The following is a 20,335-nucleotide window of genomic DNA, read 5'->3' as shown; positions in this document are numbered from 1 at the left end:
CAAAAATAAATAAAACATTAAAAAAATTTTTTTAATTAGCTAAATCTAATGTAGTAGTACATACAAGCCACTGAAGTAAAATATTATTTAAAAATTCCAGGGGCACCTGGATGGCTCAGTCGGTTGAGCAACTGACTTCGGCTTAGGTCATGATCTCACGGTCCGTGGGTTTGAGCCCCGCGTCAGGCTTTGTGTCTGAGTCCAGCTCTGAGTCCAGCCCAGAGCCTGGAGCCTGCTTCGGATTCTGTGTCTCCCTCTCCCTCTGTTCCTCCCCTGCTCGTTCTCTGTCTCTCAAAAATAAATAAACATTAAAAAAAATTTTTTTTCCAGAAAAAATTATCTCAAATAAAGGAAAAATAACTTGTTTTCATTATATCAGATGAAAAGAACGAAAAAAATTACTCTTAAAGTGAATCAGGAAGAATAGTGATAGAAGTTTCTGTAATCTTTCTAAAGTGTCAGCCTAAGTATACGTAGAAGGCAACGTGAAAATAGGATTAAAAGGAAATCTACAAGTTGACTTTAAATTGAATGTTACAATAAGCACAGTCTGATCTTATGATAGAAACAAATAACTTAGAATCTGGAGTTAACCCAGAGAAATCAATGATTCGACACAAAGACCAAAGACATGTATGTAGACAAACTACATTTCTGCATAAACTTTAAAATCTCTTCCCATTAATAAATTTAGTGGTTACCTTGCTAATAAAAATGTTCCTAGTATTGGAGGAAAAAATTTTTTTTTAATTTTTTTTAAGATTTTATTTTTAAGCAATCTCTATACCCAATATGGGACTCAAACTTATAACTCTGAGATTAAGAGTTGCGTGCTCTGCTGACTGAGCCAGCCAGGAGCCCCGAAAAAATTTTATATATACATGGCAAAGATTTTGTTTTATTATTTTTATTCTTTTAATTTTTATTTATTTTTGAGAGAGAGAGAGAGAGTTCAAGTGGGGAGGGGGCAGAGAGAGAGGGAGACACAGAATCTGAAGCAGGCCCCAGGCTCTGAGCTGTCAGCACAGAGCCTGACGCGGGGCTCGAACCCACGAACCGTGAGATCATGACCTGAGCCCAAGTCAGACACTAACTGACTGAGCCACCCAGGCTCACATGGCAAAGATTTTAAAAATGAACATACCTAGGGCTGGCAAGGGTATGATAAAATGGGCCCTCTTCCTTGTATGCCACTGGTGAGAAAAATGTTTCTCAAACTTTAATGTACCTACAGATCACCTGGAGACCTTGTTAAAAACGCAGATTCTGATTCTGAATTTGGGATAGGGCCTGAGAATCTATATTTCTAATGTGGGCTCTTGGGGCCCATGCTGCTGATCTGAGGGCCAGGTTCATGTAGCAAGGTTTTAGAGCACATAAAACTGGCTTTGAAATGCACATACTCTTTGACCTAATAAACCCAAGAATTTATCCTGTGGAAGCAATCAGAGCAGCCACAGGTAGCTAACCAAGTGTTTATTATGTGTCAGGTGTGGTGCTAAGCCCTTACCTGCATTTTCTCATATGGTCCCCACAACACTCTATAAGAGAGGTATATAATTGTAATCTTTAGTTTTCAGATGAGGAAGCTAAGGCTTTCATAAGGGTTAACTAACTGCCCAAGGTCACACAACTGGTAAATGACTGAGTCAGGGTCTGAAAGGGATCTCTGTTTCCCACCTATGTGCAGTATTGTTTCCCTACCATGTGGACCCGATTAACCTACAAAGACCTGTATTTAACTATTGTGAAACAAACAACATCAGTAACACTAGGAATATACATATATAACCACTGCAAATGAGTAGTTTAGAGAGCACTGAACAAGGAAAAGTGTTTATGAAACAATATTAAGTGAAAAGAGGACAATTTGTATAGTGTGATCCCAATTTTATAAAAACAAAACAAAACAGAAATCCCTCTGTGTCTGTGTCATGTATATAAAAGCATAGCAAGAATGTCAAAGGAAAATTAGCAAAATCTTGGCAGTGTTTTTTTGTTTGTTTTAATCATTGAGTGGCTTGATTACGAGTGATTTCAGTTTTTTTCTTTATACTTTTCTATATTCTCTAAATTTTCTACCATGAACATATATGTTACTTATTTTTTGACCTTTTTAAGTGTGAAATATTTCATATATAGGAAAGAGCATATATTCTGAATTTGTATTTGTCATTCCACATTTTTCATTATAGTTTTGCTACAGGTGTTATGTATTCCAAATAAATTATTGCTCAGTTTAATATATCTTTTATCTTCATATAAATTATATTACAGTTTGTATTTTCTTTTGTAGTTTGCTTTCTTTTATTTCCCACTCAATCTTTGTATTCATTTTAACTATTGTTCAATATTCCATTCTGTGAATATGTAACAATATACCCATTCTTTAATTGGTAGACGTTTGTGTTGTTTACAGTTTTTTCTATTACAGGAATGCTAAGAACATTCTTGTTCACACATCCTGTGATACACATGCACAAAGGAATCTCTTAGAGTATGTACCTAGGAAGGGAATTGCTAGGTTATAGGTTGTTCACATTTTCAGCTCTAGTGGTTAATGTGTAATTATTTTCCAAAGAGATTGTAACAATAGAAACTCTTACATACCGTGTTTAACAATTCCCACTGCACACATTTACCAATATTTGGTTACGTATTCTTTCACTAATCATTGAAAAGACAATGGCCTAAACACGTACCTTATAGGAAAACCAATCTGGGAGCTTTATTGTGTAAACTGTACTTCAATAATAAATATTATTTGAAAAAAAAGTGTGAGTGTTTCCAGTGATGTGTGATTATTATGTTCTTGCAGGTATGCCAACAGTAGCCTCATAAAGTACATGGAGAAACACAAGGTCAAGCCTGACAGCAAAGTGTTCCTCTTGGTAGGTGCCTCTCTGCCAGATGGGGAAGTTGGGTCCATAGCACAGACCCATCTTGTCTCATTCATGGAATTGTCCTAGCTATCCTCCTCCTTCCTTCCTTCCTTCCTTTCTTTCTTTCTTTCTTTCTTCCTTTCTTTCTTTCTTTCTTTCTTCCTTTCTTGAGTATATGCATGCATGCACACACACACATGCATATGCGTGAGCCCAGAAGGGGCAGAGAATCTTAAGAATCTTAAGCAGGCTCCATACACAGCAGGGAGCCCCATACAGAGCTTGATCCCACAACCATGAGATCAGGACCTGAGTTGAAATCAAGACTCTGGAAGCTTACTTAACTGACTGAGCCACCTAGGTGCCCCAAACTGGTGATTTTTCTTTTTAAGTTTATTTATTTATGGGGGGGGGGGGGTGCAGAGAGACAGGGAGACAGACAACCCCAAGCAGGGTCTTAGCAGTCAGTGCAGAGCCCTGTGTGGGGCTTGAACCCATGAACTTCAAGATCATGACCTGAGCCGAAATCAAGAATTGGTCACTCAACAAACTGAGCCCCCCAAGGCACCTCCCACATTTTTTTAAGTAGGCTCCACACCCAGCGTGGTGTTCATGAGGTCATGAGTTCAAGCCCTGAGTGGAGATCAAGAGTCAGATGCTTAACCGACTGAGCCACCCGGGCACCCCTCCTCCTTTTTAGAAAGAAAAGAAATTGGTGGATGCTAAGGCAACATCAAATAGTTTTCTTTTGAGATGTCACTCTTGACTTCCAGACTTATTTTTTTCCAATTTTTCTGATTTATCAGCAGAAAAAAAAAAAAGACATAGCAAAAGGGCTTTAACGCTAATGATTTCTACCAATTTTACATAAATGTATGTAGTGTGCCAGTTGCTCCATACTAATCTGTGGTGAGCTGTACGAAATGGCATTTGATATTAATCCTGCTAGACATTAATACAAAAGCCAAAACACTGATTTATAAACAACCTTTCCATGTGCTATCGATTTCTTATGTGTTACTTTAGCTTCAGAAACTCCTTACTATGGATCCAACCAAGAGAATTACCTCGGAGCAAGCTCTACAGGATCCCTATTTTCAGGAGGACCCCTTGCCAACGTTAGAGTATGTATGCTACATTTTCCGTGTCCTTTGCTCCAGGTTGAGGATGTCAGACGGTGACTAAAGTAAGAGAAGCACTTGTTCCTATAGGGTTACTGAAGTTTTCCATTAATCCTACCTTGGAGAAGAACTTCTGGAGAGAAAGGGACTATATTCTGAAACAGGCAGCGCTCTAGAGAGGTGTGAATGAAAACAGGTGTTTTAGGAATGACCATCATTCAGTGTTACAGGGAAAACTACAACTGAGAACAGGTGGGATGTTTATAGTCAGGCAGATGAGTTTAAACCAACTCAGTAGGGAACTGCGAAATTTAAAAGTCTGTGCATCCACTGTGCTACCAAAACCCCTGCATTTCCCATCCTTGTTATACCCATATGCTTGTATTTATTAGAGATGTGGCTTTTCTTGAAGAAAAAAAAAGTATTTTCATTGTTGAGGCAATTACAAATTCAGTTATTGTTTAGTAGTAATTGAGTTTGTGTGGAGAAACCTCTACATCATATACGTCAACTAATGGCAATTAAGATTTATTATTGAAAGCGGTAATTAGTATAAGACTTAGACAACAAATTCTTGTTTTGTTTTGTTTTTAAGTTTTAGAGAGAGAGCGCACAAGTAAGGGAGAGGGGCAGAGGCAGAGAGAGGGAGAGAGAGAGAGAGAGAGAGGAAGAATGTTAAGCAGGCTCCATGGTCAGTGTGGAGCCAGACTCAGGGCTCTATCCCGTGACACTGGGATCAGGACCCGAGCTGAAATCAAGAGTCTGACATTCAACCGACTGTGCCACCCAGATACCCCCCAAAATTCTTTTTTTATTTGCTTAAATTAAGTTGTCTTGGGAGACATTCAGCAAACAGTAGCTATTGATGATGAGTAGGCAATATGTTAAGGAAAAGTGGAATTTTTAAATTAACAAGGTCAATGATACTGTGGATTTTAGGTCCTGATATGTATTCTTTTTTTTAAAAAATGATTTTTTAGTGTGTTTGCTGGCTGCCAGATTCCATACCCCAAACGAGAATTCCTTAATGAAGATGAACCTGAAGAGAAAGGTGACAAGGTATAAGCTACGCGGTACACTTCTATTTCCAGGGAGTAAGGGAGGCAAAAAGAGAATTTAGGGAAGTACAATTTAATGATTCCTATGTATTTGGCTGCCTTCTATTTTAATTATGTGGTTACTTTATTGTAGATGTACTTTGCAATTTGAAATATCATGAGTTTACAGATGAATGAGCTTCTGATTTGTTTTATAGCCTATTTTATTCCCCGATCCTTAATGGTTGTGTTTTGTTTGTTCAGTGTCATCACCATGGCTTGATTCAGGCTTCCTTCAAAGCACCATTCTGTTCTTTGCTCCTAATTGGCTAGATCAGGCCCTCCCCATATCCCTCCACTCTTCCAAAATCATGATCGAGAAGACTATTAACAGCAGTTTTATTTATTTATTTGTTAAGGTTTATTCATTTATTTTGGGGGAGAGCGCCCAAGTAAGCAGGGGAGGGGCAGAGAGAGGGAGACAGAGAAATCCCAAACTGGCTCCGCTTACTTACGCTGACTGCGCAGAGCCGGAGGCAGGGTTTGATCTCACGAACCCTGAGATCATGATCTGAGCCAAAACCAAGAGTGGGAGGCCTAACACTAAGCCACCCAGGCACCCACAGCTGTTTTAATGAATGCAGAACTCTCCTGTGTGCCCTATGTGCTCTCCAGTGGCTGATGTGGAGGACCACTGTGCAATGTAAATGAACTTTACAGAATGAATCCCGTTCAGGACTCAGTGCTCTGACCTTTGGGGATGCTGTATTCCCGCCTCCCCCCACCCCCCGCACCCTCCCCCCCCCACGGTCTGCTTCCTTTTCTGGTCTTGGCAGTCACTTTGGTGTCCCCCGTAGGTCGCTCCTCAGGTTGGCGGGCCGTCCCCAGGTTGGCGGGCCGTCGCGGGTGCCCATCAAGTAAATGACAGCAGTGTCCTGTTGATTTAGTACCATACCAAGTTTGCCTTTTTTCTTTTTCTTACAAGAACCAGCAGCAGCAGCAGAACCAACATCAGCAGCCCGCAGCTCCCCCGCAGCAGGCAGCAGCGCCCCCGCAGGCGCCCCCGCCGCAGCAGAACAGCACCCAGACCAACGGGACCGCGGGCGGGGCCGGGGCGGGCGCCGGGGGTGCGGGAGCCGGGCTGCAGCACAGTCAGGACTCGGGCCTCAATCAGGTGCCTCCGAACAAGAAGCCCCGCCTCGCGCCCTCGGGCGCCAACTCCGGCGGGCCCGTTATGCCGGCAGATTATCAGGTACTGCGCTGAATTTGTTCTTGTTCACGCTCAAACAAGAAATGGGAAGTGGATTTTGTAATAGACCCTCTTAGAATTAAGTAGTACTTAACTCCAGAGTTTCACTGTGCAAATGGTACAATCCTGTTTCTAGGACGTGCTATGAAAATGAGGGTTTGGGTCGTATTTCATGTAACTGGAGAACATTTCATTTCTTGACTTGCTTCTCCTGACATCCTGAGGAGAGAGGGTGAGACAGGCCTCTTCCTCCTCAAAGAAAATTTCTCATTTTCCCCTTCCAGCTGTCAGTCAGGTTTGGGTCAGAAAAAAAGAACTAGACAAGCAATTGGAAGAGAGACAACAGTAAGAGAAAGATTTATTTTCGACAACAGGAAGAGAAAGATTTGCTGCCACTGAGAGGAAATAGGAAGTAGCGTAAACACAGAAAGGGATTAAGATTGCGACTTCTCAGAAATCAGTGTTAAATCTCACTAGAAGCATTTTTGAGAGTAGAAAATACTTTTTATTATTAAGATAAAAAAAAAAAAAACTACAGCTGTCTAAATGTGGTATCTCTCTTGATGAGATGGGGGCCGCCAGATGTGGGACCTCCTTGTGATGGAAACTGGTGTGGTGAAAGAACAAAGGAGGTAGAGGTTTATTGGATACACCTCCAGGGAGCAGCAGCCTGGACCACAGGGGAGAGACTGTCTGCCCCAGGCAGTGGGTATTGAGTACAGAGCAGTAGGCAGGACAGCCTGGAGGCACTGGGTGGGGGCTGTTTTGTTTTGCTTTGTTTTTGAGAAAGAGGACTACCAGCTAGGGGGGAGGGGTGGAGAGGAACATTGGGGGGGGAGGTGCGCGAGAGTGAGAGAGCATCACGAGCAAATTTCCATGCCTAGGAAGGGGGCCATCATGGGGCTCAGTCTTAGGACTGTGAGATCATGACTTGAGCCGAAATCAAGAGTGGGACAGCTTAACCGACTGAGCCACTCAGGTGCCCCTGGGGGGCTGTTTTAAAAAGGGGAAGATGAGGAGGTATGGATGGGGGTGTAAGGAATTCTCCCTTTTTTTTGGTAACGTGCCTGGTTGTACATAGCCCATTGGTCACTTGTGGCCTATGGATATTTTGAGGTGGGTCGTCTGATGGGCCTGTCTATATTCATCCAGGGGGTTGCTGTGGGCCCTCTTGCCTTGATGAGTTTCCATTGCTCAAGGCTGATGTCTAAAAGCGGCCTCTATACATTGTACTGCTAATTTGGGAAATTAAAGGGAAAAAAGTGTAAGGATTAGTATTTGGGGAGAGAGGTAAAAATACCTGTGATAAGCATAGGGAATCTTGCACACACACACAAAGAAACCCAAAATTTCAAGGATAGTAACCAGCTAAGATCTAAGAAGTTGGGGGGGGGGCAGGGCTTAAACATAAAAAAAAAAGACTTAGAACCTCGGGGTACTAGTGGAAGGGGGAGATGGAGATAATAGAAAACAAAACCACTGGCAAGGGAGCCATAAACTCACTGATAAGGAACTGGAATCCAGAGAAACATTAACAAGAAAGACATAATAAAGAGCTGCCTAAACTGGCTTTACATTTTGAATACATCTCTACAAACTCATGTGTTTTCACACAACCACTTCCCTGAAACCTTCTCTTGGAAGAGTCCCTGCAAGCAGAGAAGTACATAATGGCACTTTCATTGGTTCCACTTGTTGAAAATCAAAATCTGACAGAGTAAATTCGAAGACCACGGTCCTCTCAGGAATTTTGGAAGCAAGGTCTCCAGGATCTTGAGGGGGCTAACTATTGTTAGGAAAAGGTCATTTATTATTGTCTAGTAAAACCGTGGTCATGAGACCCTTCAGATGTGTATCAGGGGCCATATGCTTGGAGGATGATGGCTAACATATATCTTGGGGAGTAGAGATAAAAGAAGTTTCCAAAGGAATTTTTATATGTTAAAGTAGCTCACAGGATCCTGGAGGTTGGGAGAATGTTAAGCCAAGAATGCCTTTTACCCTTAGCAAAGTATTAACATCCGGCAGCTGAGTTCCTAGAGGAAGGTCACTTTGCCAGTCTCAAGGACTTGTCAATGGGTTATATGTAGGTTGTAAGGAAATTAATTTTTTTTTTTTTTGCCTTTGTTTCCCAAATTATTCCCCCCTGAACAATTCTGACCCTTAAATCTTCATGGTTGCTGAGGGTGAAAGTCTTGTCTTCTAACTTCTTCCTGATGAATAGGGGCATAGAGATGTCTCTGCCTAGGGGTCAACATAGGTCAGTTGGGGACTTATATATACAGAAGTTACGAAAGGCCCAAGGGAGACTGCATGTATGGATCTTCCCAAGCGGAAAGGATCATCTTTCAACTTGAAGTTATACCACTGAAGGAGTCTCGACACCACGTGGAAAGGGAAAAAACATGGGAAAAAAACAGTAAATCATGTTTAGAAACACACACACAAAAAGAAGCCCAAATAAGAGTCCTTTGGTAGTTGACAAAAATTCTCTTCTAGTCCACGAGTTTAACCAATCATTAAAGGAAAGAGAGGAATCAGGGCACCTAAGTGGCTCAGTCGGTTAAGCATCTGATTTCACCTCAGGTCATGATCGCATGGTTGGTGAGTTCAAGCCTGCGTCCGGCTCTGTGCTGACAGTGTAGAGCCTGGAGCCTGCTTCAGATTCTGTGTCTGCCTCTCTCTCTGTCCCTCCCCTGCTTGTGCTCTGTCTCTCTCTATCTCTCAAAAATAAATAAACATTGAAAAAAAACTTTTTTTAAAAAGAAAGAGAGGAATCTTCTAAAGCACCAGTTGAGTATTCATGTCAGTTAGAAATGCAGAAATATTTTGTGGTAATCTGGAATGTATACACAGCATTCTGTTTTTATGATAGCACAAGTTCTACCTTGTGCAGCAGTTAAAACATCTAATGCCATTCTGTTTTGTAAAACTGCTTTACGCATCTGTGTTACTTCAGTATTTAATAGAGAAATGCTATTGTGAGTGCTATTGAGGGCTGTGACCCTAAATTAAGAGCTTCCATGTGCCAAACGACATCCTCCAGTCCTAAAGAGGGAATAAAGATGGATGCTGGGTGGTCATCCCAATGAAACACAGAATGTGTCCACTGTTGTTTTAAATTTGGAAGGTCAGCTGAGTTGGTAATGGTTTTAATAATGCACCAGTGCATCCGAGCAAAACCCAAAGTACAGCAGTCTGTCCAGCCTGGGGGAAGCCATGGACACAAGTTAGAGCCACATAGCCATTGGGTCTCCTTAAGAGCCAGCCATCTAATCCTGGGCATCCTTGAACTGCAGTCAGGATAGCAAGGACTTCTCGGTTTTAGAGGGTCACCTTCCCACAGGATTGTAGATGTCAGGCCGAATGTAAATAGTAATTAATTTTTAAGGTCTAAGCTATTTGCTGAGTTATTTGGGCAATAAAAGACGATCTGTTGTCACTTTGTAGGAACTAAAGGAGTCCAAATCTAAGGACAACTTCTCTTCACAAAGTTTTTGTCATTTTGGTGGCCTTATTACCCAAATGAGTAGCCTGGTGTAAACCCTGTATTACCTTCCATTGGTTATTTTTGGATATAAAGGTTTTTGCCTCATTATTAATAAACCAGTCCTGTGCATTTTTCGAATATCCTCATTCCTGGGCTATGTGGATTCCTTGGTCTCAATAAACTGGAATTATGGATTTTATTGGAGTTAAGACTTGTATAAGACTTAATATTTATTTATTTTGTGCTGCCTGCTTGACTGCATGGTCTGCTAAATTGTTCCCTTTAGATGCTAAGGTCATATCCTTTTGATGTCCTTTGAGGTGAATGACAGCTACCTCTGGAGAGTAATAATTTGGGGCCCATATTTGATTGGGGAAGTGTGGCTTCATAATAACCCCCTTCCCTTCCAAATTGCTTCATGTGCTTGTAGCACCAGAACAGCATATTTGGAGTCAATATAAATGTTAATTTTTAGGCCTTTGGCCAATCGTAAAGCATGAGTGAGTGCTATTAACTCTGCATTTTGGGGAAGATGTATTTGCTTGGAGGGCTTTGGCCTCAACAGTCTGAGTTAGATGACTATAGTGTACCTAACTTTTCTTATCCCCTTTTCTATGAACCTATTGCCACCAGTAAGGTAACTGTCTTCTGCATTTTCAATGGGGGACTCTCTGAAGTCTGATCAGCTAGAATAAACAAGATCAATAATCTCTGAGCAGTCATGTTTTAACATGGAAGTATGATGGTCAGGCCCAGGCATAAGAGTAGCTGGGTTTAAAATTTGACAGGTTTTAAACATTTCAGGCGTACCTTAAGTGTAGCCTGTTATTCAATAAGTTGGCCTCCCATCATCCATTGGTGGCCTTTGGTCTCTAAAACACTCTGTACCTGATATGGGATCATTACTGTCAAGGACTGGCCTATATAGTAAATTTTGAGGCTTCTTCTGCCAGGAGGGCTAGTAGAAAGAAGAATTTTGCAATTTTACATCAATAGAGGTAGTTCCTGGAACAAATATGGTTAAGGGATAAAACCATCAAGAAGCCCTCTTTGTTTGATGTCTAGCCTTAAATAACATCCTAATTACAAGGAATCGCTGGCAAATGGAAGACTTGTCTCAGGGAATAAGGGCATTCCCAAGTGCATCATATAATTCAGTCATAGGGAAAGTGGGGCCATCCATTATTTCCACAAGTCCATAGTTAACTCCACGGAGTGGGGTACACTCAGGCTTTTAAGGAGTGATTTTGTCATCCCCTCCACACAGAATTGGTCAAGGTAATAGTTAAGTTATACAATTGTTAGGGAATTCATCCTGTTTTTCCAGCTGTTTAAATAATCATATACACATGGGGTCCTGTTATTATCCCCACAGAATAATAAGCACAAAGATTGTCTATACATGAACGGTTGTGGCAATTTCTCTGAAGTTTACCTCAAGTTGTCTAGCTTAGACAAACAACAAACATTTGCAAAGACAATCAGAACTAGAATTTAACATCCACATAATTTTTCTCTGTAAAATCACCCTTATTTCCAGAGATAGCCAAATTAAGACTAATTTGGTCGTAAAACAGTTCCAATTTTAACCAACTTGGCCTGATTCTTTACATAAGGTCAGCAAGAATAGTGATATAGATCTTTTAAAATCTTGTTTTGCTGGAAACTTTTATAAGGAATCTTGATTGAACTTTTAGTAGTCCCTCTAGGCCAGAAGCTGAGCCAAATATTTGCCATTAGACATGCCTACAATACCTGTAGAATTGGGTGAATCCCTCTTCCTAAAGTCCCCAAAGCATCCTGAGGTTCCTGCACCTGCCAGAAAGTGACTTTTTCTTTACTCACCTGGTAAAGCCGCTGAGAACTCTGTAAGCAAGGTATAGGGCCAGCGTTTCTAATGGACTCTGTTGGCTCCATTCCTTAGAGCTGTCTGGTCATATCTGACTCTATGCATGCCTCTCTCAAATATGACATTCCAGTCAAGGCCTTGGTAAAATAACCAATGTTTCCATTGGTGTCCTATTGCAAGGAGAACAGATTCTTATTAAACTTACATAAATAACTATGATTGCCATGGAAGAAGGAATACTTACTGAGGCCTTTTGAATTTCAGAGGGTTCAGGTAGAGAGAAAAGTTAAATGCTTCACTTTGGTCACAAATGAATAGTTTCTCCCATTTCTATAAGTCATAGATATTTTAAGAGAAGGTTTTCTTAACCTGGAAGAGCAAACATTAGAGAACCAGCAATGTTTCAAACAAGAGTCACAATACTATAATCATCTTTGGTTCATTTAGTGCCATGTTATTAATTCTTGTTCACTTTGAATGCAGCTTTTTAGTACTAGAAATTCGTACCCATTTCAGTTTTGATCTTAAAGATATCAAATACCTGTATTCATCAAAAAATAATCTTTTTATGAATCTCCTTGAAGGTAAAACTCATTTTGCAAGAGCATCAGAACAATAACTATAAATGACAAAAAAAAAAAAACCAGATATGGACACTGTTAACAATCGGATAGGAGAGCTCATTATGATGCAATTGACAAGGAATCCAGTTATTTCTGTGATACATAACACTTCAGTAATTAGAATATTGAGTGATGACCTTATATCAGAACAGTAACATACCAAATAAGCCTAATTAGTCAGAGACTTAATTAGCCAGATACTTCGTTTAGGATTTAAATCTTGGGGAAGTTTGTTAAAACCTAGAAAGTTTTAACGAACATGTCTAAATAGGATTACAGCTCATCAAAGACCTGATAAAGACAAAACATAGAAACTGTTTTTTCTGGGCAAAGGAAAAACAACTTTATTTACACTTTCTTATCAAGAGCAGACCAACTTCCAAGAAAACTTTGTCTTTTTAACAGAGAGAAAGCAGACTTTCAATCTTATACCAGTGTACTTTTAAAAATCCATTCATTTCAGCTTTAGTCCTGACCATACATAAAATTTCTTTCCAAAGATTTCCCTTCACAAACCTTCTGCAACTTTCCTTTGCATTCACATTTTATCCCAAGCCATTTCTTTCCAAACAACCAGTCTCATTTAGGACAAAATTACCTTCTTTTACCTTCAACAAAAATGTATTTCCATTCCTTATATCTTTCTTACACATACAGCGTTGCTTCCCTTATTTCCATCAGTCTTAATTACATTTAGCAAAATTTTAACTCTTAGAAACCTTAGTCTCCAATGAAAACTAAGTAGTAACCAATTGTAGACGGTTACACCAGAATTCTTTAGATGGCAAACTTATGGATACTTTTAAATACACAGCATGTTTTCCAACATACCCAAATATCCTTAGTTCCTCTACAATAAGAAGTCAAAAGTGCAAACCTATGTTCAGTAACCAGTGCTTTAGCACTTTATCCTATTTGGGAAAGACCTAGATGTCCAATGAATTCAATCCCATTTATCATCCAAGCAAAACTTTAACGTTTTAGGTTGCCAAAGACTTTGAAAGCTGTCTTAGCAATTACCCATGAAAACTTTGAGACAGACAAAATTAACCATCATTCTAAGTCATCTTTTTGCTAACAAATTGCAACAGAGCTAACGTGAGCTTATTTTACCTTAGTAAACCTTGGTAGAATAAAAGTTTCGTATTTAATACTGATAACTCTAAAGACATGTCCGTTTTAATTAAACAACAAACTTAAATTAGTTTAAATACCAAATTGTGTTCTACTTAAAGTCAGTTTTTACTTGGGGCACCTGTGGGGAAATCTGAAGTGGGTGGTTCACCTCCCCTCCCCCCATGAAGGGGGTACCCTTTGCTTCTTGACAGTAAAGATAAAAGGAGGGGCCAATGGTGCCTGAGTCACCAGGATGGTATAGGAACCAGTTACACAGGCCGCACCCAAGGTGGTGCAGAAACAGGAGCAGGGGGAGGCAGAAGAGGTGAGGTGCTACCAGACGACAGAGAAAGAGGGTTCCTGGTTGTAAACCTGGTCAGCTTGGACAGAGGAGCAGACACCATGTTTTTTTTTCCACCAGTGTAGAAATATGCAGTCCAAGTCTGAACTTCCCTGAAGAAGACAGGGAATTTCCCTGAAACAAAGGGAGTTGAGGCAGCTGCTTGAGAATACTCCTTAATATCCCTGTCCTGAGCTAGACTAACCACAGTTGGCTCCAGTTATAGCCATTAACCCAGGAAATGAATGAGGAAGAAGCCCCCACATCTATTAGGAGGAGGAACAATGAGAGAGAGTCAGCATCCCCTTCCTTAGGGATGGCCTTTGTTTCCTTCAGCAATTTGGGTTCTATTAGCAGGAACCCTATTTAGATACTTATCATCCAGTATATCAGGGAATTTACTGGCCTGGTTAAATGAGCAAACAAGCTCTGCAAAGAGGCCCTTAGGCCAGGTGCTGATTAGAGCCATGATGGCCTGGACCTAGGGTACCTCCATCCATTTACCCTGTTTTCCTGCAAAAGAGATCTGATAGATCATACTGAAGCTATGCCTTGTTACAGGAGATCATTCCTTTCTTAAATTTTGCAATACAAACTAGTCCCAGTGGGTTAAAAGGTATTCATTCCAAGGGAAGAATCCTTGGGAACTGAAGAGAGAAGAAGGTCTATTACCAAGAAAATCCACCCTGACTCCTGGGTGGCATCCCATGTGCAGGATATGTCGGAGATTCCTGGTGTCAAAGCCACCTGGAGAGTTCCTCAAATAAAATAGCTATGATCACTGTCCTGCTGTAAAGGCCTGTAGGAGGTATGCTAGCATCCCCCTGCTTCCCCATCACATTCTAGACTGTGAAATGGGTGCCAGCATATGGACTGAGGTGCTGTGCCATGCCTTGTCTTGCCATGCTATCTTGCCTTGCTGTGCTGTGAAGGGCATGAAGACTGGGCCTTGCCTTGCCATTCTGTGAAGGCCAGGCTGTGCCTTGTCTTGCCATGAAGAACCCACTGTTTTTAACCCATGGAAAACACTAGAAAAGTTTCACAAAGAGAAATTCCCCAATTTTGTAGTTTAAGTAGTTAGTAGAAGACATTGACAGAAAACAGTAAAGATAGAAATCCATCACAGGGCACCTGGGTGGCTCAGTCGGTTAAGCGTCCGACTTCAGCTCAGGTCATGATCTCGGGGTTCACGAGTTGGAGCCCCGTGTCAGGCTCTGTGCTGACAGCTCAGAGCCTGGAGCCTGCTTTGGATTCTGTGTCTCCCTCTCTCTCTGCCCCTCCCCTGCTCCCACTCTGTCTCTCTCTCTCAAAAATAAACATTTTTTAAAAAGGGTTTTTTTTTTTTAAAAGAAATCCATCATGGTCTAAGTGACATTCCAACACATGTAGTCTTTACAGCCGGCTTCCCTAGGAAACAGTCCCAGTTGGGTTTTAATTAAATTGGGTACTGCTCTCAGCTGGCTCCAAGTGAAGGTCTTGTGGCCAGAAGCAGCTAGACCAGGGATGTCAAGGGGATCTGGTTAGACCAATGAGAAGTCTTAAGATCAGCAAGTCAAGATCGGCAATGAGAAGTCTTAAGATCGTGCTAGTGACTTAGGTGGCTGTCCCGTGCCCAAGACAGATAGGAATGAAGGGAGGACATCAAGTTTCTGAGTCTCATTATCATTTTGGCCATGATACTAACTTTCATCCAAAATGTAGGCTTTCTCCTTCCCATAGAGTAGTAGCCACAGAGGATTGCAGCCTGAGCAATCAACATGAAAGTTTTCCAATAAGACCATACTCCCTGAAAAGCCCCTGAAATGAGAGTAAAGGAAGAGAAGAGGAAGTACTTACCCAAGTACTTGGTGCCAAGTTTGCACTGAGGCTTGGGGTCCAGATGCGAAAACCCAGGCCCCACATTGGGCACCAAAATGATGTGGAAATGTTGGGGTTTGGAGTGAATGGTCAAGAAAGAATTCTTGAGCAGTCTTTAGTTCAAAAAGGTGGTTTTATTAAAGCACAGGGACAGGACCTGTGGGTAGAAAGAGCTGCACTGGGGTTGTGATGGGTGACTGTATACTTTCAAGTTGGGAGGGGGTTACGGATAGCATAAGTCCCTAAGGAATTTGGAAGCAAGATTTTCAGGACCTTGAGCAGGCTAACTGTTGTTAGGAAAAGGTTATTTACTAGTGTCTAGTAAAACCTTAGTCAGGAGACCCTTCAGATGTGTATCAGGGGGCCATATGCTTGGAGGATGATGGCTAACATATATCTTGGGGAGTAGAGATAAAGGAAGTTTCCAAAGGCATTTTTATATGTTAAAGTAGCTCACAGGATCCTGGAGGTTGGGATAATGTTAAGCTAAGGTTGCCTTTTGCCCTTAGCAAAGTGTTAACATCCAGGCAGCTGAGTTCCTAGAGTAAGGTCACTCTGCCTGTCTCAAGGACTTGTCAGTGGGCTGTAGGTTGTAGGGAAATTTACTTTTTTCTTTTACTTTTGTTTCCCACATCATGTTTGGCAGCCTTTGCACACTGAGTTGGGGGACCATGCTGATTTGTCCTTCTTTAAATCCATAGTGCCGCCTCAAGGTCATTTACATTTTTTACTCCAAGTAATAATTTTATTAGTAAGATCTTTTCCACTTTGCTCATGGAAAGAACCAGCGTTCTGAGCTTAGTTAAGGACACAGGCTCCAGCTATGCTTACCTTTAACTAGACCCCATGTTCTTATTCTATAGATGAATTCTTCCTTTTGCATAATTTTTCATATTTGCCCTTGGCACCATGAAGGTAAATGTTCCATTTAAGGTAATAACAAGACATTGAATTGAAATACATTTGTCTCTGCTTTCCGTGAAGGGCATTTTCATGTACGAACATTTTTTTTTATTCTAAATATTACCTGAAATTTATAAAACCCACTTATTGCCGCCACATCCTGCCCAGCCTGCCTTGCTTTGTCGTGTTGGCGATTGCCACTCCAGCCTCTACCTCTGAAAATTCTCTTCTCTAGAAATGACTTCTTGATCATAGCGTTGTTATTTATAATGAGAAAATTAACAGCATATCAGTATGCACTATGAATACTAATGCAGTGTGCCAAATTGATCATTCTCGTTTGCAAATCTCAGTTTTACAGAGAATAGGCAGAGTTTGTATAAAGAACAGTGGGTCAGCACAGGTTTCCCCTCTGCCTTTCTCTTGCCAGTGCGGCTCACGTCCCAAAGAAATCCAGCCAAACTTCATGCCTGCCAGAACATGTTACAGTGAGGGCACCCTGTCATTTCAAAGAAGCAAAACATATTAAGGAGCTCAAGTTAGCTGTCAGCTGCCGTGGATGGGAACCAGGGGCCTCTGAAAATGGCTCCTGTGTCCATCCTATTGTGATTAAGTCCTGAGCCGGTGATTCCCTTTTCCTTCTCCTTCCCCCAGCACTCCAGTTCTCGCCTGAATTACCAAAGCAGCGTTCAGGGATCCTCCCAGTCCCAGAGCACACTCGGCTACTCCTCCTCGTCCCAGCAAAGCGCGCAGTACCACCCGACTCACCAGGGCCACCGCTACTGACCGCCGCGGCCCAGGGCACAGACCCCAGCAATATGATGTCCGCATGGAAAGCAACCAAAAATGCAGACGATGCTGCCGTTTAAAACTCACCCACTTGGGCGGAAGACTACATACTGAGCATTTTGCAGGACGGACGGACGTCTCTTCTTTACTGACTTAAAGAAAATTTTTGTGAAGTTTCCCCGACACCCTTTCCCTGCATGTGTTCCATTGTGACTTTGATACAGCGTCTGATCTAATCCCAGCACTTAACTTCTGTAACCTTCAGCATTTTTTGGAAGGATTTCCTGGTGCACCTTTCTCATGCTGTAGCAATCACTATGATTTATCTTTTCAAAGCTCTTTTAATAGGATTTTAATGTTTTAGAAACAAGACTCCAGTGGTGTATAGTTTTCTACTTCATGAACTGATCTAGCAACACAGGTAAAAATGCACCTTTTAAAGCACTACGTTGTTTTCACAGAATATGACTGTTTTGCTCATGGAAGTCTTAAACAGAAACTGTTACTGTCCCAAAGTACTTTGCTGTTATGTTTTTATTTATCTAGTTTCAGGGAAGGTCTAAGAAAAGACACACAGTGGGACAGAGGGAACCTACAACCAAAAACAGCCTAGATCTTCGCAGTTACTATGCTTTATGCTCTGAAGAACTGAATTGTGTGGTAATTTTGACATAATCAATCATCCATATGGAACGTAGTTCCCAGAATCACCTTATTCTGAAGAGTATTCAGTAAGAATTCTAATTTAACCTTCATGTAGCTAAGTCTGCCTTGAAAAAGGGTTTCAAGAGCTTCGATGAAATACAGCCCTCTGGTGCCCCACACCAGAAAGTGGAAGAGAGTATTAACTGCACTAGGGTTTCTTTAAGGAGTAATGTTGATCAGAGGATGATGTATCGTTTACCTTTGAAGGAAAAGCTTTGAGTGTGTATTGTACATAAAGTTGGCTTCTCTAAAGAACTGTTGGTTTCTTCGCATCTGGGCCAGCTTGAGTCACTTCCTTACATAATCAAGAGTACTCAAATAGAAGCCTGCAAAATTAATTTGCAAATTAATCTGCTTTTAAAATTAAGAGCAGTGTTCTCCATTCATATTTGCATTAGACATAGAGTGACTATTTTTAAAGCATGTTAAGAATTTAGGTTTTATTCATGTTTGAAGTATGTATTATGTATGCATAATTTTGCTGTTGTTACTGAAACGTAATTCTATCAAGAATCTTTTCATTGCACTGAATGCTTTCTTCGCCCCTAGGAGAAAACTTAATAATTGTGCCTAAAAAACTATGGGCAGATAGTATACACGACTATACGAGATAAAGTGCATATTTGCATTTCCATGATCTATGAATTAGAGGCTGAGTTCTTTAGCCAGTGAAAGGACCGCCTCACCCCCCAGAGTCACAGGAAATATAGAGTCTTAGAGCTCCCATTGTAATGTAAGGGGCAAGAAATTTGTGTTCTTCTGAATGCTACTAGCAGCACCAGCCCTGTTTTAAACGTTTTCTTGAGCTAGAAGAAATAGCTGATTGTTGTATATGCAAGTTATATGCATTTTTTAAACGATTATTTGTGAACTTATCTACCTGGTAATGATACTCTGGGTCCATATACAAGTAAAGTAAGATTTTAGACAGAAGCCAGTATACATTTTGCACTATTGATGTGATACTGTAGCCAGCAAGGACCTTACTGATCTCAGCATAATAATGCTTATTAATAATAAAAGCTGTATAGTGACACTCATCAAACATTGAAGATGAAACAGTTGACATACTCCATTGGAAGGAATTTCTAGTTGTCTCTCTGATAATTCACCCCTTCCATTTTTTTGTTTGTTTGTTTTTTTTAAGGAGAAGTTAATAGCCCTCTGCGTAATGTAGCTACCTGTATATAGTTCTGTCCTGTGCCCTGAAGCCTCACTGTCCAGAGTTATTGGTCATCAGATGCTCACTGCACCCTCACCATGTGCCCAATGCCATGCTGGGTGGAAGCCACAAAGGGCAAGACATACTTCCTGTCCTTAAGGAACTTACGATCCATTCCATGACAGAAAGTTCTCCGGGGATGATAGGAATGGCTTATGAGTGTGAAGGTCCTTTTGTTTACTTCTAAACTCACTTGGATAGAGTTATTATTCCAAATTCTGCTGTGTAGTAAACTGTTACCAAGAGGTGTTCGTCCACCTCTGAGAAAGCCAGCGATGAAATAGCACAACAGGCATTACTTTAGGTTTGAAATGTTCACAGCAGCCTTTCAACAACAATGGGGTGGACCTTATAGGCAGAACGTACTCCTTAAGCGGCTATAGGAAATTAAATGAAAGCAGAAGCCCTGTTGCTGCCCTAAGGGGGCCCTTACATTTAACAAGAGAAAAGCCCAAATAAAATATGTGCATGGACCAAAATACCATGCCCCTTGATACTTTATAAGCAACTTTGATATACAGTTCTTGTGATATGTGTTTGTATAATCACAGGACTACCCTGCTTTCCTTGCATATAGCTAATTTTATTGTCAGAACTGATAGGCAAACCGTGAGGGGATTTCATCAGTTTTTCCTAATACACAGTGTTCTCCAAGATACAGCCAGGTATCCCCCGTTCCTCTGGTCACTGTGCTCATACTGGCCCTTTTCTTCTTGTTCTTGCCTTGGAGTTGGCGATGCCCACTGGTGCCCATTACCCTTGAAATAATCGTGGTTCATGATTTCCTTTTCCCTGTAAAGGGGAACAAAGCCTTTAACATATGTATGGACCCTAAACTGGGACCTCGGGGGAGATCTGTGATGCTTTTTGACGTTAAAATTTACCTCTGTGGTCCCCAAGTGACCTCATTCCAGAAAACTTATTACTGTCATGTTCCCTGAGGATGCAGGGGGAGGGGGGCATCCCTCAGCCCATGAGAACACCCAAACCAAGAAAGGTTATTGAAAGGAAAAAAGGAGGGGCACCTGGGTGGCTTAGTCGGTTAAGCGCCCAACTTCTCACAGTTCCGTGAGTAGTTCGAGCCCCACGCCACACTCCAGACTGACAGCTCAGAGCCTGGAGCCTGCTTCAGATTCTGTCTCCCTCTCTCTC

General features: G+C 41.3%; 1 protein-coding gene across 18 annotated transcripts in view; it reads left to right on the top strand.

Moving 5' to 3' along the window:
• Positions 1 to 20,260, top strand: part of CDK19 (cyclin dependent kinase 19) — a 189,448-nt gene extending 169,188 nt beyond the window's left edge. For all 18 annotated transcript variants that reach the window (XM_042986995.1, XM_042986985.1, XM_042986979.1 and 15 more), the window contains 5 exons: positions 2,819 to 2,891; positions 3,909 to 4,006; positions 4,984 to 5,062; positions 6,026 to 6,292; positions 17,122 to 20,260. In XM_042986995.1, the coding sequence (XP_042842929.1) occupies positions 2,819 to 2,891; positions 3,909 to 4,006; positions 4,984 to 5,062; positions 6,026 to 6,292; positions 17,122 to 17,253 (649 nt within the window). In that variant the 3' untranslated portion in view covers positions 17,254 to 20,260. The remainder of the gene's footprint in view (positions 1 to 2,818; positions 2,892 to 3,908; positions 4,007 to 4,983; positions 5,063 to 6,025; positions 6,293 to 17,121) is intronic.
• The last annotated feature ends 75 nt before the right edge of the window (positions 20,261 to 20,335 follow it).

This window comes from Panthera tigris, chromosome B2 (genome assembly GCF_018350195.1).
Source record: "Panthera tigris isolate Pti1 chromosome B2, P.tigris_Pti1_mat1.1, whole genome shotgun sequence".
In the NCBI taxonomy this organism is placed as follows: Eukaryota; Metazoa; Chordata; class Mammalia; order Carnivora; family Felidae; genus Panthera; species Panthera tigris.
This window is presented reverse-complemented; position numbering and strand designations above follow the sequence as displayed.